At 41.9% G+C, this 18,556-nt stretch overlaps 3 protein-coding genes across 3 annotated transcripts; 2 read left to right on the forward strand and 1 right to left on the reverse strand.

Moving 5' to 3' along the window:
• Positions 1-1,576: 1,576 nt before the first annotated feature.
• Positions 1,577-4,468, reverse strand: LOC140591865 (tubulin alpha-1A chain-like). The gene is made up of 4 exons (XM_072713580.1): positions 4,312-4,468; positions 3,011-3,233; positions 2,769-2,917; positions 1,577-2,663 (listed from the first exon to the last, which is right to left on the reverse strand). Exons 1-4 carry the CDS (start codon positions 4,312-4,314, stop codon positions 1,683-1,685), a joined length of 1,356 nt encoding a protein of 451 aa, XP_072569681.1. The 5' UTR covers positions 4,315-4,468; the 3' UTR covers positions 1,577-1,682.
• Positions 4,469-9,043: 4,575 nt separating this feature from the next.
• LOC111855712 (tubulin alpha-1A chain) lies at positions 9,044-12,486 on the forward strand. The gene is made up of 4 exons (XM_072713582.1): positions 9,044-9,196; positions 10,763-10,985; positions 11,074-11,222; positions 11,328-12,486. Exons 1-4 carry the CDS (start codon positions 9,194-9,196, stop codon positions 12,306-12,308), a joined length of 1,356 nt encoding a protein of 451 aa, XP_072569683.1. The 5' UTR covers positions 9,044-9,193; the 3' UTR covers positions 12,309-12,486.
• Positions 12,487-14,046: 1,560 nt separating this feature from the next.
• LOC111855711 (tubulin alpha-1B chain) lies at positions 14,047-18,236 on the forward strand. Its single transcript, XM_072713581.1, has 4 exons — positions 14,047-14,206; positions 16,407-16,629; positions 16,723-16,871; positions 16,977-18,236. Exons 1-4 carry the CDS (start codon positions 14,204-14,206, stop codon positions 17,955-17,957), a joined length of 1,356 nt encoding a protein of 451 aa, XP_072569682.1. The 5' UTR covers positions 14,047-14,203; the 3' UTR covers positions 17,958-18,236.
• The last annotated feature ends 320 nt before the right edge of the window (positions 18,237-18,556 follow it).

An 18,556-nucleotide genomic window follows, 5' to 3' on the forward strand; every position in this document is an offset into this window, starting at 1 on the left:
CTGCACCTGACCAAATTATTGCAACCACATACATTTAAATCAACATTCTTAAATAGACATCCATTCACCAAAGCAATACTGAGAGACTGAGATATTAATTTTCAAAATACACTGGGTGAATTCTGTAGGATTTAACAAGGAACATCTAAAAGCAAAATACCACTAATATTAGTGTAATGTGTTTCCCAGAATAATAATAGGAGTGACACAATGATAATAGTTCAACATAGTCATGTCTGTCGTTCAAAGTATTAATAAAAAGCTACAGGATATCGTTAAACCGCAGCATTGTCAATGCAGAGATAAACTTTTGAATTTGATATGTATGAAATACACATCATTGATATGTATGAAATGTCATATTTGATCATACCATCCTATGCAAAGTGATTTCATTACTGGTACTAATTTTGAATGCTGAGAAAATTGGTTTAAATATATATTTTCCCCTTCATTACAAAAGTTGTTTATAAATTCAACATGTACCCCCCAGTATTGAATTTGGCTTCATTCACCTTTCCCCCTCAAGAAGACACTAATATCTGGCTGTGTCCTCTTATTCAAAATTTTTGGAAGGAGGTTGCAGTAATTATAGCAAAGGTGTTGGGCTTTAGGGTTGACATCACGTTCACATCTCTGTACCTGGGGAGTCTCCCCGAGGGACTAGGTGAAGATGATGAGTACCTCCTAAAGATTATGTTAGTAGCGTGTAAAAAGGCAATTACAAAGTATTGGCTTCAAAAAGATACCCCTACTCTGGGGGTCTTTATCGGTATTGTGAAACAGCTACACCTCCTTGAGCAGATGACTTATTCTTTAAGGCTTCAAAAGGAGCTAGGGGAGAGAAGGTGGGGAAAGTGGTCCATTTACATGCTGAACAGAGAGATATTACTTGATTAAATAGTATATGTTAATTTGTGACTGTTTAATGATCTTTTTTTTTATATATATATATATATACACATTGTGTATCTCATGACCTCAGACTGATTCCTTTATTTTCCTCTCTTCTCTTTTGTATTGTGTTGACACTTCATAAATAAAAAGTTGAAAAAAAAAGAAGACACTAATATTTAAAATTCTATCTCCCCGCCCCGATATCAAACTCCCTCCAATGCCCTTTATCTGCTTACCTCAATGTACACAATCTAGATGTCTGGATGCAAATTTTAATCCTTCTTATAATGAATTCTGAAATTGGGAATGCATATTCTATGGAGAATAAATTACTAGTTTATGGAAACGCCTATATATAGAACTGGTGTATAGAATTGTCTGTCAGAAAATGTGCATGATGCTATATCTGTCCCTGTATCAAAAACTATATATATCATATCCATCTTTTATCTATACCACTTCATGGGTCGTGGGGAAGATGGAGCCAATCCCAGCATCTTTGGGCGAGAGGCGGGGTACACCTTGGGCAGGCCGCCAGTCCACCACAGAAAATATATATATATATTCATCAATACCGCTGCCATTAACTCTTCATAAAACACTTAAGTATGCTGATGAAAATTTAAATAGAGTGAATTTCCATGAAGCAATGGTGTTGTTAAAAAAGAAAAAGATACTGTTGAAAGATTTTCAGCACAGAATTTTATTCTCATGATCTCAGATTTGTGTTTCTTGAATCTGACTCCGAGAATATGAGCATTGAGTTTGATGTCATTAAAACACCCTTAATACTCCTCTCCCTCTTCTTCTCCCTCCCCCTCAACGGAGTCGACGCCCACCTCTTCATAATCCTTCTCTAGAGCTGCCATGTCTTCCCTGGCCTCAGAGAACTCCCCCTCCTCCATACCCTCACCCACATACCAGTGCACAAAGGCTCGCTTTGCATACATCAGGTCAAACTTGTGGTCCAGGCGAGCCCAGGCCTCAGCGATAGCAGTGGTGTTGCTCAGCATGCACACTGCTCTCTGAACCTTGGCCAGGTCTCCACCAGGAACCACAGTAGGGGGCTGGTAGTTAATGCCCACCTTGAAACCAGTGGGGCACCAGTCCACAAACTGGATGGTGCGCTTGGTCTTGATGGTGGCGATGGCAGCATTGACATCTTTGGGCACCACGTCACCACGGTACAGCAGACAGCAGGCCATGTACTTGCCATGACGGGGGTCACATTTGACCATCTGATTGGCCGGCTCAAAGCAGGCATTGGTGATCTCGGCTACAGAAAGTTGCTCATGGTAGGCCTTCTCTGCAGAAATGACTGGGGCATATGTAGCTAGAGGGAAGTGGATACGAGGATAAGGCACCAAGTTGGTCTGAAACTCTGTCAGATCAACATTCAGGGCACCATCAAATCGAAGGGAGGCTGTGATGGAGGATACAATTTGGCCAATGAGCCTGTTGAGGTTGGTGTAAGAGGGGCGCTCAATATCGAGGTTCCTACGGCAGATGTCATAGATGGCCTCATTGTCCACCATGAAAGCACAATCAGAGTGCTCCAGGGTGGTGTGGGTGGTCAGGATGGAGTTGTAAGGCTCTACCACAGCTGTGGACACCTGGGGAGCTGGATAGATGGAGAACTCCAGCTTGGATTTCTTGCCATAGTCAACTGACAGGCGTTCCATCAGCAGAGAGGTGAAACCAGAACCGGTACCACCTCCAAAGCTGTGGAAGACCAGGAAACCCTGAAGGCCTGTGCACTGGTCAGCCTGGGAAGAAAACAGAACCAGGTCATTAAACAGAACCAGAATGTGCATTAATCAAACCTTATTATTCAGCTTGCTTTAATCAGCACATTTCACAGTTAACCGTACCAGCTTGCGGATCCTGTCCAGCACCAGGTCGATGATCTCTTTGCCAATGGTGTAGTGCCCACGGGCATAGTTGTTGGCAGCATCTTCTTTGCCAGTGATGAGCTGTTCAGGGTGGAACAGCTGGCGGTAGGTCCCAGAGCGTACCTCATCTGGCCAGGCAGAGAACAAGGAGTTAATCTATAGACAAGGAACTGGGACACAGCAGCATAATGGCTGCCCTGTAGGAGAAACTGAGAACTTACCGATAACTGTAGGCTCCAGATCTACAAACACAGCCCTGGGAACATGCTTCCCAGCTCCAGTCTCACTGAAGAAGGTGTTGAAGGAATCATCCCCTCCTCCGATGGTCTTGTCACTGGGCATCTGGCCGTCCGGCTGGATCCCATGTTCCAGGCAGTAGAGCTCCCAGCATGCATTGCCAATCTGCACACCGGCTTGGCCCACGTGGATGGAGATGCACTCACGCTGCATACAGAAAACAGTTTTTGAAGTGACCATTAATTTTTTTTTTGTATCTATTTTTTTAAATATGCATTTATACTGAATTGAGTATTCTACTTTTGCAATACATTTCAAAATTTGAGTGGCATGTACGATTTGTTGTTCTTTGCTGTATCCCGTTGCTATATTTCTTGCACACAATATAACAATGACCTCACTTGATTTTGTGGGTGGGTCGGACAAAGAGCCCCTTCGTGGCGTGGAGACATTTCAGTAGGAACGAGACAAGCACGATAGGAATTAATGACATCTGAGATAAGCTACCACTGCCTTCAAGCGCTGGCAATTTCTTGCTTTTATAGCAAAACGAAAATTCAATTAAACAAACTAATTTTCGAACATCCCTAAAACCGAAATTGTTAAATATCAAAACGCCACGATAAGACCTTTTCTGCAGTTACGATATAATTTCTTTATGCGTATGTGATTGGATGAAATTCAACATTTTTAAATTTATCTGGCTTTCCTCTGACAGTCACTCCTTAGGCGGGGACACAAAAGGTGGGGGCAAAGCTCAGGTCCTGAAAACGAGAAGTGTCAGTCCTTCAGATCGACGTGATGCTGGATGTTAATTTATTCTGCTCACATTGCATTTGTATCAAGTTGTCTTTGTCTGAAGATTCGGCTCCACCCGCCACGTAATCACGCGATCGCTGTCGTCTCCAACCTCGACTTATTCTTCATGCAGTCACAAAAACCTCTTTCATTGAAAATAATTTTGATAAAAATGCACCATACAACCCGAATGTTCCGTAACCTCCATTCATCGTGTTGCTACAGATTCCTCCTTGCATCATATTTGTAAAGAAGCGTTCACATTTTATTTTAATAAATGCATGAACCTGCCGAAAATTAACGATAAATTAACAGAATGTTGCAGGAACTATCAAAGAGTAATTTCGCCAAAACGATACTGCCAAAAATGTAAATGAATAATTAAGACGATTGATACACGGGTATATAAGAGGCGCTCTATGTGTTCGGTAGGCTATTGGTGGCCTACATAACTGAAAAAAATTATCCTTAATATATTATCCCTTACCATTGTTGGTATTAGGTGGTCTCGTCTTGGTAGGGGATGGAGTGGGATCGAGTAAAGCTTCTGAAGCACGTCTTACAGCACGACAGCAAGGAGGTCGATGTAAGAGAACTTACTGCACACGGGCAACACACCCTTAATATATACAAGTGTTACCGTGGCGACGAAGTCTCCTGCGTGACTATTGGCCAAATCGAGGGAAACCTGCCCAGATCTGATTACTCATTGGATATAATATATTTGTAGAATAGGAACTTCCCACTGAAGAGCTCAGGGGCGGTTCCGGGGGGGCAGGGGAGGCCAGTGCCCCCTGACAACATGCTTGGTCCACCCGTGTCCCCTTAAATACGTATGCTACTTCAGTCTGAAATGATTACTTAATTTTATTTTATTATCATTTTCTATAATATTATTATAATCACTATCATTATTATTTGCATTGATATATGTGGGCTTACATTTTGTGCGCTGGGAACAGGCGAAACACAAACGTAAGCACATTTTCTTGAACGTCTATTAACATGGATGCGCTGTGAGGTCGTGTTAACGACAGAAAAAATAATCAATCTCGTGGAAGCAAGACGGTATAAAGGAGATATTAGAGTGAGTTACACATTTGTAAAAGCTGTAAAATGTGACTGCAAAGCATTGCATAAATGACATCGATTTTCAAAATTGACTTTTTCTTCTTAATGCTGACAATCTAGTATAGCCTAAGTAATATTTGGAGGACATTAAGGTCAAATGCATCTGGCCCCCCTAACAGAACAACTGGCCCCAGTCTGCCCCCTCCCTCGGTTGAAATAGTATAGAACCTCCACTGGAAGAGCTTCCATATATCTCGATACAAATAAGCGATAATCGTCTTAGAGTCACACAAATACGGGATTTATATTAATAAAAAAGTTTTTTTTCCTGAAACTATTTTATTTTGCATAGTCATTTTTTATTCTTCAGGAGAAGGTAATCTTAAATTAACCTATAAATACAAGAAAGTTTTCTAGTTTCTTTTTCCAGTTATACTAACCCTGTACAAATAATGCTATAACTCATTTTTTGTAAACCCGTCTTTGTCAATATATACATTTACATTTATTTTACATATTTTTTCTCAGTTTTATTATATATTAATTGAAATAATTAAATTATTGAGCAAAACACAATTAAGTAATTTATAGCTATTAGCTCGAATGTTTTTGGTAAAATTTTCTAGCTATTGTGGACCTGCAAAATTTGACAGATTGGCTTTGAAAGGTCATTTAATATACTAGTCAATCATAAGCTGAAATACAATATAATGAAAATTCTTAATGATGTCCTTTTAACTGTTTTGGTAAAACATTTGATCAAACTGTAGAGTAAGAGAAAAGACAGAATATAATAAAATAATGTATGAAGATATACAGTAATGATGCAGGGCTGAGCACAGAGAGCCCCCAACCCCCCAAAACCCATTTCTCAGATCCCAGTGGTAGCTCGGCGATGAATAGTTGCTTAGATACCAAAGGGTATCCCGGAGATAATGCACAACCTCCCATAAAGCTTTTATCAGCAGGTCATGTGACCCATACAGAATGGCAGAAGGCAGCTGCCTCAATGGGGAAAGTGAAGAGTCTCCAGTCTACAGGACCTGTGGAGGATTTCCTGTAGATGTTCCATACAGTACGTGAAAATCCATCTCCTAATCGCCATGTTTGTCCTGTCAATCATCTTTGAAGACAAAAACATTTTCTGCCTGGAAATCTGGCTGTCAATCCTGCCTCTCTTTTATTATCAATATTTAACACAATTTTTCATGATGATGGTCATTTCATTCATGTTCTTGGAAAAGTATCAGTCTGATACTCATTATCTCTGTGTTTTGATTTACTTTATTTTAGCATTCATCTTTTGCCACTTGTTTCCCTAGAGGCACTCCCAATGCAATTTTGCTTTGAACCTACTGAAAATAACTACAAATATTAGTTTCTTAACACATTTGTAAGAAATATTTAAATATGGTACCTAACAGAACAGCATGGAAGCCTTATTCCCTTATTCATAAAATGTCTTTCATTAAAATAAAGCACGATAAAATTGTTGATCCCAGCTGTTCTCATAAAGTCATTTCCTTGCATCCCAGGTTGTTGCCAATAACAATGGTAGTTCTATGGTAACAGTCACTAGGGCTCATAATAACTTCAGTTTTCAGGCTTCTGGAATTCCTGCCAAACAGCTCCAAATTTCTATCAAAGCTGTTGTACATGGACCAAATACCTGAACACAACACATGAGAAGATCATGCTACATGACGTTTTTCTATAAATGAGCCTGAATGTTTGTTTCTCCAGATGAATATCAGTCACATAGTAATTTTGGCCTTTAATGACATAAAGTTCTGACTCAGGACAGATGATGTTCTCAGACTTCCTGTTTTCTGCTGACATGCCTTCGGTGCTGCCAACAGCTGACATACTATGGACCAATCAAATCTAGCAAAATGAGCTCTGTCCATATTGTACTCATTGTTTTCCTCGGATTTAGAGAGCTGACTAGCTTGTTTTTGCTAGTGTCCGGAAACCTGCGAATTAATGCTTCCAGTGGAGAATACACTGAACCCTGCATTATTTATCAGCTATGAGAAAGGCTACTCTTACTGCACTTGCCACATACAAAAGATTAAGGTTGTTTAAACAGAGCATGAAAGACAGTTTCGCTTCAAAGTTGTATTATTCTATGGCAAACCTATTAGCCTACAACTCAAAAATCCTGAGCCGTGCATGTATGAACAATATCCAGAAAAAATAGCCACTCCCATGAGAATGCCCCCCCACCCGCCATCCCCAGTCCACATCCACAGCTGCTCAAATGGCTCCTTATGCTGCAGCTGCTTGAATTGTCCGACCCAAGGGCTAGGCCCCATGCTGGCCTTCCGCCACCCTGCTGTCCAGCAATCATCTCAGTTATACTGAACACCCCCCCGCCCCTCACATACTGAACACCCCCCCGCCCCTCACATACTGAACATTGCTGTTCCATTTCACTGTTAGAGCTTTTTGAATGTGAGCTGGCACTAAAGCACAAAGCAGAACTTGATTTCTGTTATTTCTTCAGATCCAAGGTGGGTTCCTTGGTGTGACCTGTCATTGTACAGGGTGGAATTCATGAACCCCTCCTATTAAATGTGTATATTATGTAATGGAAGGACATACACCTAAAAAAATATAGCGTTCAAGATCAAAACCAAAAGTCAGCCATTTGACAAACTTGTGTGGTATAGTTAATTACTTTCCTCCATGTGGCTGTAGCTGATCTCATTCCTATTCTCAGCCTTATGAATGTTCTGTGTTTCCAAATGATAAGATAGAAAAGAATTTCACTCAGCTGTCTCTCCAGTTCCTTCAGCTTAATGTATGGCACTGAGAAACAGAAAGTGAGTTTCTCTAGATTTGTTAATTACCAGACTAGGACAGTGACACGATAGTCACATGACCGCATACTGTTGAATGACATCATTGGTGCGATATCTGGGACAAAGAGGGTGGTCGTGCTGAAGGGGGTTTGGGGGCTGTGGTGAAACAGAAAGCTAGTGGCACTCTACCTTGATTATCACAATACTAATTCAACCTTAATTTTAAACTTCAAGCCTTAACTTTGAGAATTCTTAAGAATTTCCCAATTTTACAGCAGCGTGGATGAAAACACAAACATACGGTCAAAATACCAAACCAACCATTCCCTTGCAGAGAATTCAGAGTGTGCACTTATAAAATGTAGCAGTACATAGCATGAACCACAAATTATTTCGTTAAAATGAAGATTTTAAACGTGGTCTTTGGCTGTGGTCTCTCTTTGGTGTTAAGTGACAATTAAGGATTCTGACTGGGGCAGGGAGGGGGAGGAGATGTGAATCAATACCATTCCTATTATTTACCATCTTGCCAACTGTGATGAGACAGATGTCCTGTTTGCCCTTAAGCAGGAAGTCCTGGTTATATGGGCAATATACTGTATATATATATGTGTGTTTCTGTGTCAGCTTTTATACTGCAAAAAGGGAAATATGATTACCCTGTCCTACCTTCTGCCCATTATCCTGATGGGGGATGATTTTACATACATATAAACTTCTATCACATACTGTCTTTTTTTCCGTAAGTTTAATATTTTATATTAATTTGCTTGATTGGAAATGTGTGTAATAAAAAAAATGTATATGAGCAATAGAAACACTGGGGCCACAGCAAAAGCAAAGAAAAATGACACATTCAAAAGTATATCTGTAGTAGGCCTACTTTTTCTATAGATAAATAAGCCTATTTAGAAAATGGATGGATGGAAAAAGCCTGAATCGATAGAACCTTAGGGAAATCAAAAAGATTAAGAAATGTTTTATAAAAACAATTAAGAAAAAAATTAAGAAATGTTTTATGATGGCAGTTTTTAAACAATACGATTGTTTATTAAATGACACCTTAAAAAAATAGCACAGTTAAATCTAATTAACTGAACCAGTGTCAGATTGGGACACCATAAAAAAGGGAAAACTTCAGAGAAGAAATTTCCATGCATTCTGGTAAAATGGTCAAAGTCCAGCAAGCATCTTCTCAACAGATGGCACTTGCAGCTGCACCTCAAATCCATTCCTCGCTGCACAAAGCGCATCTCAGCCTGGTGGGTTCCTGGTCCTGTCAGCCAATGGCGCGGGCCCCGGTGCCGGCCGGTCGTGCCCGGCATTGCCCCTCCCCGCTCGGCTCCCGGCTACAGCCATACACGCTTCATTAGAAGCGGAGTTACATGCAGGACTCCTCAGTCCGGTCCTGTCTCACACAGACCCCATTGTTGCAGTAAGGAAGTCAGATATACTTGCCTTTCCGCTCCATCCTTGATCACCTAAACAACAACCATGGTAGGTTTCCTTTTAAAGTTTGTATTGCTCTCTTAACATCTTTAGACTGAAAGTTATTTTGAAATGCGGAGGAAAACCAGAGGCGTTATTATAAGTAAGACCGTTACGGGGTCTTTCTGTGCGACAGGGAGTGTCTGCTTTTCTTTATGGCGACATCCTGCTTTGGTAACTGAATGTCTTTGCCGATCTTTAATCTAATTCCTCTGAAAAGACAGTGTCGCGAGTATGTAGGTCTTATTTTGTTAGTGTGACATCTTATAAGCGCGTTGTGCTTTAGTGTGGAGCCACAAAAGGCAGTGTAGCCTACATAGATGCACCTCGGTCACTGGCTATTCATTTTAGCCTATTTACTTACTTACTTAATTGTGATATTTACTGAATTTTAACTTAAGCTTTCGCTGTTTTGCGATCTTATTATTATTATTATTATTATTATTATTATTATACAAAATTATATAATGCAGGTGGATTTCACATTTGAACAGTACTTGTGGGTTATTGAATAACCGATGCAAAGCTATTTGCAGTGACAGTTATCTAGAAATTGTATATCAAGAGTAATTCTGAAAACATGCGACAGATACCTATTTAAATATAGCTTTATCGTTTAACTGGGAAAATATGTCCGTTGCATTGTGTCTGCAAGTCCTGGAAGGTAGAGGGTGTGTCTGGGGTACGATACGCATTAACAGGCTAAGTGCACTGCTGTCAACCGATCGGGACGGGGATTTCAGAACTATATTTCCAATATGGGGATTAAGTCGTCATTTTTACTCCATCTATTTATCTGAAGTATTTTCACAATAAAAGCCACAAGTAACTTGATAATGTTAATAAACTCCGTGTAATAAGAATGTGCTGCCAGTCTGTTCACGAAATCTGTGCTATTGCAGAGGTGCGGCTGCATTATTTGTGTGGAGGTCTTTGTTGAGATCCTATTGTGCTCAGGGTAGTGTTTCCTTTAGGGACAGCCTCTCCTCTACATCCATGTCCATTATCCTACTATATTTTAAATATTAATATAACATTGTAATGTTATTATGTATAATAATATTAAGACGAGGACTTGCCTTTAACAAAAACGGCTTTCTTGGTTGTTTAGTTAAGCATGTTTTAATGAATCTTATCAACATACTGGGCTCTTTAATCGATGGAAGACAGCAGGCACTGTCAGGGGAAAAGATGTGTGTGGATTTTAAAGGGTGGGGCTTCTTTGTGTTCACAGCATAATACTGGGGTGAGTGCGGGGGCCTTTTGCATTCAATTAGTAGGTTTGTGTGTGTCTATGTGTGTGACTGAGTGATATAGAAATACAAGTGGAAATAGAGGGTGAGAGAAAGAAATACTACTTTAGAAACCTCTGTTGACTGAATATTAAAAAAATGACTTGGTTGAATTTGTACAAAAGGACTTATTCTGCTGTAATCATGTTTAACTGAAATCCTACAACCTTGAGCTGTATGAACATAAGATGTATACAATATTAATTGAATATGGTGTTTATTTTTTTAAAAAAGCAATATTTTACTGGAAACCCAGTGTAAAACTTTATACTGTTCTCCACAGCGTGAGTGCATCTCCATCCACGTGGGCCAAGCCGGTGTGCAGATTGGCAATGCATGCTGGGAGCTCTACTGCCTGGAACATGGGATCCAGCCGGACGGCCAGATGCCCAGTGACAAGACCATCGGAGGAGGGGATGATTCCTTCAACACCTTCTTCAGTGAGACTGGAGCTGGGAAGCACGTTCCCAGGGCTGTGTTTGTAGATCTGGAGCCTACAGTTATTGGTAAGTTCTCAGTCTACAGGGCAGCCATTATGCTGCTGTGTCCTAGTTCCTTGTCTATAGATTAACTCCTTGTTCTCTGCCTGGCCAGATGAGGTACGCTCTGGGACCTACCGTCAGCTGTTCCACCCTGAACAGCTCATCACTGGCAAAGAAGATGCTGCCAACAACTATGCCCGTGGGCACTACACCATTGGCAAAGAGATCATCGACCTGGTGCTGGACAGGATCCGCAAGCTGGTACGTTTAACTGTGAAATGTGTCGATTAAAGCAAGCTGAATAATAAGGTTTGATTAATGCACATTCTGGTTCTGTTTAATGACCTGGTTCTGTTTTCTTCCCAGGCTGACCAGTGCACAGGCCTTCAGGGTTTCCTGGTCTTCCACAGCTTTGGAGGTGGTACCGGTTCTGGTTTCACCTCTCTGCTGATGGAACGCCTGTCAGTTGACTATGGCAAGAAATCCAAGCTGGAGTTCTCCATCTATCCAGCTCCCCAGGTGTCCACAGCTGTGGTAGAGCCTTACAACTCCATCCTGACCACCCACACCACCCTGGAGCACTCTGATTGTGCTTTCATGGTGGACAATGAGGCCATCTATGACATCTGCCGTAGGAACCTCGATATTGAGCGCCCCTCTTACACCAACCTCAACAGGCTCATTGGCCAAATTGTATCCTCCATCACAGCCTCCCTTCGATTTGATGGTGCCCTGAATGTTGATCTGACAGAGTTTCAGACCAACTTGGTGCCATATCCTCGTATCCACTTCCCTCTAGCTACATATGCCCCAGTCATTTCTGCAGAGAAGGCCTACCATGAGCAACTTTCTGTAGCTGAGATCACCAATGCCTGCTTTGAGCCGGCTAATCAGATGGTCAAATGTGACCCCCGTCATGGCAAGTACATGGCCTGCTGTCTGCTGTACCGTGGTGACGTGGTGCCCAAAGATGTCAATGCTGCCATCGCCACCATCAAGACCAAGCGCACCATCCAGTTTGTGGACTGGTGCCCCACTGGTTTCAAGGTGGGCATTAACTACCAGCCCCCTACTGTGGTTCCTGGTGGAGACCTGGCCAAGGTTCAGAGAGCAGTGTGCATGCTGAGCAACACCACTGCTATCGCTGAGGCCTGGGCTCGCCTGGACCACAAGTTTGACCTGATGTATGCAAAGCGAGCCTTTGTGCACTGGTATGTGGGTGAGGGTATGGAGGAGGGAGAGTTCTCTGAGGCCAGGGAAGACATGGCAGCCCTAGAGAAGGATTATGAAGAGGTGGGCGTCGACTCTGTGGAAGGTGAGGGTGAAGATGAGGGAGAGGAGTATTAGGGGCTTATGTGAAATATGAAAAATAGGCACCTTTGCAGTGGGTTTAGCTCACAAAATCCCTTAGGTTCTAGTATTGCGTTTTACTGTGTCCATTGTATTATGTGTATCTGACTGTACTACATTAACAGTATGACTTCCAAATGAATTACTCTCCAAATAAAGCTGTTTATGTAATACACTCTCTGTGCGTATTGTCAGTGTTTTAGTATTGACATACACAACACCGCACATTCATCTTCCAAATGAATTATCAGTTACTTTTTGTCAGTTATTAATTTACTAAATGACTTAATATAATTTATTTTCAGGCCTGTACCTTGGAAACTATATTTGATCGTATTTATGTACTTGAATAACGTTATTTCGCCTCATGCCTCTAGGACCTGCTGGCTTTGGGTCGTGCCAAAGCTCCAGACGTGTGCAGCTTGCATGCTCTCCCCGTGTCGTCATGGGGTTTCCTGAACCTGCTTGTGCTATTCAGGCTCACAGGGCTTTGGAGCCCTATCCTGGAGACCATGGGTGCAAAGCAGGGAACAACCCAGGATGGGGCGTCAAACCATTGCAGGAAACACAAACCATTCACACACACATTCACACCTACAGACAATTTGGTGCCTTAGAAGGAAAACTGGCTACCGTAAGAGCCATGAATGTATAACTACGTTCAAGGGCATACCTAGAAATTCTTGGCTATCTCACAAAATTTTATGGATTCAAGGGCAAACTTATGTATGACAAGTACACAAAGATTGAAAAGCATAACACTTTAAACTATATTTCTGTCACAATCCCCACCACCTTTATTTGACAAACGAACAAAGATTTGTGTTCTATATCTGTCATGGTTTGGATGGATATTTGCTACCGCACTTAGAAATCAAGAAATGGTTTATATCAACAGGAAGAACACTTGGATTCAACAAAATATTACTGTCTACATTTATGGGTCAGCACAAAAAGACTCTCTGTATTGTCACTTTCAAAATAGATAGATACAGTAGATAGATAGATAGATAGATAGCTAGATAGATAGACAGACAAAAATGACAAACGAGAATGGAATTTTCGGTGAAAATCAAAAAGTATCTTTCATAACAAATAGTTTATTTTTACATAAACCTACATTGTGATGAGATTTGTCGATGCACTTATGAACAGCAGCAGCAAAAACGCTTTGTCATCCATCGTTATGGCAATACAACCAGACCTAACCCGTTAGTCAAATTAATCCAAAGCACGCATTAAAAACGTGTCCGGAACCACAGAATGGCCAGAAATATTAGTTCTACTCATGAAGATACATTTCATAACGTAAGATAACAGGATGTTTTCTCTTATAGTAGACTAGGTGTTCTTCGGTAACCACGAGAGGCATGAACACAATTTAATACAATAAAACACAAAACAGTGCTAAGATTACATTCCTGTATATCGTGTGTAGTTTATACATCTGCAGTATTACGCAGTTTGACCCATGTGACGAATTACGCTATTTAATTGCAGTATTATATAGGCCTAAAGCAAATTCTGGATGTTTCGTTCTTCGCAGGGTACGTTATTTGGCTAACAATATACAAATTCCTTCTTTTCAATACAATCCAAAACGAGATTTTAGCAAATTTACGCAAATTTCTGAGGTGTAAAACATTTTATTCTATCATTAATATTTTTTCCAAAGCCAGCACAGTTCAGGGAGTAATCCTAATATATTAATGTATGCTGGCCCGGCCCTCTGCGCTGGCTATAAACCGGAGTGCAGCTCCACTCCCCCAGTCAGTTACTGCGACGACTCTTAGCTGTCGGTCCGAGTAACATCATTTCTTTTAGAGCAGTTACAAGGGAGCGTTTATTTTCTTCTTCCTTTATTTCCTTATAACTTCTCTCTTTCAGAAAACATGGTGAGTAATGTAACTCTTTCAGCATCCCGATTTATCCAGAATTAATCTTGCGTGGGTGTTTTCTGTAGGCATGTCACTGCGCAAACGAATGGGGTTTATCTGAGGTTTATCTATGACTTGGCTGAAGGGCAATACGTTTAAAGTATCTTTGCTTCTTATAACAGCGGCAAAATTTAAATCTCTTTGTTATTCATTATGTAGGAAATGTTCTGTTTCGTGTAGGCCTGAGTGTTTTATACCGAATTTCGACCCACCTTCATCTTAATGTATATACAGTAACTAGCGGGATTAGTATACGTCAGAAATCGGTTTCATTATCACGGTTACGTGTTAAATTGAATGTTAGGGTGCCACTTTAATTTAAGGTAAAGTCTTAGCATACACAATTTATCTAACAATGCAGAACCACGAGAGACTATTCCGCTTATGTCTTACATTATACAGACTATTTTTGGATGTCTTGATCCAGTCCTCCTGAAGACATCTGTTACAGAATTTGCAGTTGAACCCTTATCTTGGAATATTCTATATCCTCCAATACCTATTTTGTTGTGGTCTAAACTATAATACCGCTTTTTTATGCGCCTGTAACGGACTGTGAAATTTGGATCATTTAGAAAACATCCGCTATGAATTTTTATGACCCCCACTGGTATAATCATGATGAAAAAGCAGGGGGCTGCCCAACCCCCTCCATCATCTCCTAGTCCGCTTCCGTGGCACGATTCCAGGTCGCTCACTCCCCGTCTCTACCCTCATTTGCCTGACGCCATATAATACCGAGATACTTAGCCTGCATATGCTCTATCTAACACATATGAATCAGACAAGTATATCACCATGAAAACCGTTTAAATATCTATAATTCATGATCGTTTTCTGTCGCAATATATCTATAAATACATTTCAGAGTGTTTTTAATAGATGATGCTGGCTTCCATGCGTCTGCAGAACAGCTGTAATACGGACTGATATTGACTTCTGTGTTGTCACCTGATCAATATCGAATTACTGCATTTACATGAAGTCGCTTTTCTCTCCCCTTGCTGAATGAAAGGAAACCAGATCTTAGAAAGTGTGCTCTAGTCGCCATGGTGATGATGGGACAATGCAATTCCTCATTAGTTCCCACCCCCTCTCGCCTTTCTTGGAGTCCTTGCCCGTGGTATTCCAAAATGGAAAACCGCAGACTGCTTGGGGAGGGTAAGCAGCTGTCACAGGGTCCAGCAGAGGCCTACATGTATCTTTGGTCTTATTTTCTGGCCCTTATAACCAATCTCGGCTTTATATTTAGTTCTATCACGGTATATTTCCATGCTTTACTTATGGTCCACAGGAAATGTGAAATGTCAGCATCAGCCGGTTCAATTTTTCATTCAAATAGAATGGAGGGAGGATGTAAGACTGAGGAAGAGGTGATACGTTCCAGCATACAAGAGCTATGTTTAGAACTGAATTCACAGCCTGCTTTGTGAACTGGCATCAAGCTATCTGGTGGATTTTTTTGTGAACATGCAAAGGAGTCGAGCAGGCGAGGCAGCGATACTCAGAAGCTTCATTTGTTAATGAAATCTTGCTGCTGCTGCCATTCGCCTCATAGAGCCCCGAGTGGCGCTGTGCCGTGCATGTGGGTGTCTGGTTGCCTAGCAACGGGCATTGCCGTGGATAGAGGGGGAGGGTGGCTTGGTGTGAGCATGTGCAGATCTCCTGCTGTGGGGGCAGGCAGACGGGTGTGGCATAATGCCTCAATGCGCAGTCCCAGCACAGTCTGGCTTTGCTTGGCTAAGCAACCTGCACCGCAGGGTGGTGCCCTTATGTGGTTCCATTCCTCCTTATTCACCCAGGGCCAGAGAGGCGAAATACATGAATGAAAGACTGCAGTCTAGGGAAAAAAACACACACTGGCGTTACAGTTAAAATTTATTCTCTTAAAAGATGGCTACTTATTATATTATATTAGAATTTAAAAGAAAACCTAATCAGAATAGGAATGATACCATTTTCTGCTTGTATTTACAGTGTTTTATCAGCAATTATTTAATTGATTACATTTAATTGCGATTATTTTAATTGCAAGCTGGCTTAAGGAAAATCTATAAACGATGATGAATGTTATCTGTTCAGATACAATTCCTAAATGAATAATCAAATATTTTTAATAATATGCATTCAGTTGACCACGTTTACTCTTTTCCCCTAGCGTGAGTGCATCTCCATCCACGTGGGCCAAGCCGGTGTGCAGATTGGCAATGCATGCTGGGAGCTCTACTGCCTGGAACATGGGATCCAGCCGGACGGCCAGATGCCCAGTGACAAGACCATCGGAGGAGGGGATGATTCCTTCAACACCTTCTTCAGTGAGACTGGAGCTGGGAAGCACGTTCCCAGGGCTGTATTTGTAGATCTGGAGCCTACAGTTATTGGTAAGTTCTCAGTCTCTCCTAGAGGGCAGCCATTATGCTGCTGTGTCCCAGTTCCTTGTCTATAGATTAACTCCTTGTTCTCTGCCTGGCCAGATGAAGTACGCACTGGGACCTACCGTCAGCTGTTCCACCCTGAACAGCTCATCACTGGCAAAGAAGATGCTGCCAACAACTATGCCCGTGGGCACTACACCATTGGCAAAGAGATCATCGACCTGGTGCTGGACAGGATCCGCAAGCTGGTACGGTTAACTGTGAAATGTGTCGATTAAAGCAAGCTGAATAATAAGGTTTGATTAATGCACATTCTGGTTCTGTTTAATGACCTGGTTCTGTTTTCTTCCCAGGCTGACCAGTGCACAGGCCTTCAGGGTTTCCTGGTCTTCCACAGCTTTGGAGGTGGTACCGGTTCTGGTTTCACCTCTCTGCTGATGGAACGCCTGTCAGTTGACTATGGCAAGAAATCCAAGCTGGAGTTCTCCATCTATCCAGCTCCCCAGGTGTCCACAGCTGTGGTGGAGCCTTACAACTCCATCCTGACCACCCACACCACCCTGGAGCACTCTGATTGTGCTTTCATGGTGGACAATGAGGCCATCTATGACATCTGCCGTAGGAACCTCGATATTGAGCGCCCCACCTACACCAACCTCAACAGGCTTATTAGCCAAATAGTTTCCTCTATCACAGCCTCCCTTCGATTTGATGGTGCCCTGAATGTTGATCTGACAGAGTTCCAGACCAACTTGGTGCCTTATCCTCGTATCCACTTCCCTCTAGCTACATATGCCCCAGTCATTTCTGCAGAGAAGGCCTACCATGAGCAGCTTTCTGTAGCCGAGATCACCAATGCCTGCTTTGAGCCGGCTAATCAGATGGTCAAATGTGACCCCCGTCATGGCAAGTACATGGCCTGCTGTCTGCTGTACCGTGGTGACGTGGTGCCCAAAGATGTCAATGCTGCCATCGCCACCATCAAGACCAAGCGCACCATCCAGTTTGTGGACTGGTGCCCCACTGGTTTCAAGGTGGGCATTAACTACCAGCCCCCTACTGTGGTTCCTGGTGGAGACCTGGCCAAGGTTCAGAGAGCAGTGTGCATGCTGAGCAACACCACTGCTATCGCTGAGGCCTGGGCTCGCCTGGACCACAAGTTTGACCTGATGTATGCAAAGCGAGCCTTTGTGCACTGGTATGTGGGTGAGGGTATGGAGGAGGGAGAGTTCTCTGAGGCCAGGGAAGACATGGCAGCTCTAGAGAAGGATTATGAAGAGGTGGGCGTCGACTCCATTGAGGGGGAGGGAGAAGAAGAGGGAGAGGAGTATTAGAAATATATTGTCAAACAGTGCAGCACGCCTCCATTTGGTCAGAACTTAACAAATCTCAACTGTTCTTCATATGGTAGTTTAGAGAACTTAGTAGTGCTATCAAACATGAAACATGTAGAATGTTGTGTGTTGGCTAAATATGGTAAAGGAAATGTGTTGTAGTTTGAAACGAGGTGCTAGTTGTTATGGAATATGTTGTATTCTCCATGCACACTCAACTTTTACAATTCTGGCTCATCATCTGCTGATATATAATAAATTATGTTGTCACTGTTCAAAGTATTCTGTATTTTTCTTACCGAAATTCAATTTTTATGGTAAACTTTGAATATGACTTCAGACATTCAATCTGTAATATGCTGATTACTCTGGAACGCCAACTTACAGTAGCGAAGACATTGGCTTAACATGTACGCTCCTGTAAAACACTTTCAGTCCGTTGTAGCATCAGAAACAGTAAGTTGTGTATATTGTCGGGAAATGAACGAAATAGGCTAGATTAAGCCGGACACAACATGGCACTTATTAATGCTTCCTGTTATCAAACCATGACCTCTTGTGGTTGAAGTTGATCACTGCACCCTGAATGTAAAATCCGT

The sequence above is a fragment of the Paramormyrops kingsleyae genome, chromosome 6 (assembly GCF_048594095.1).
Source record: "Paramormyrops kingsleyae isolate MSU_618 chromosome 6, PKINGS_0.4, whole genome shotgun sequence".
NCBI classification, from domain to species: domain Eukaryota; kingdom Metazoa; phylum Chordata; class Actinopteri; order Osteoglossiformes; family Mormyridae; genus Paramormyrops; species Paramormyrops kingsleyae.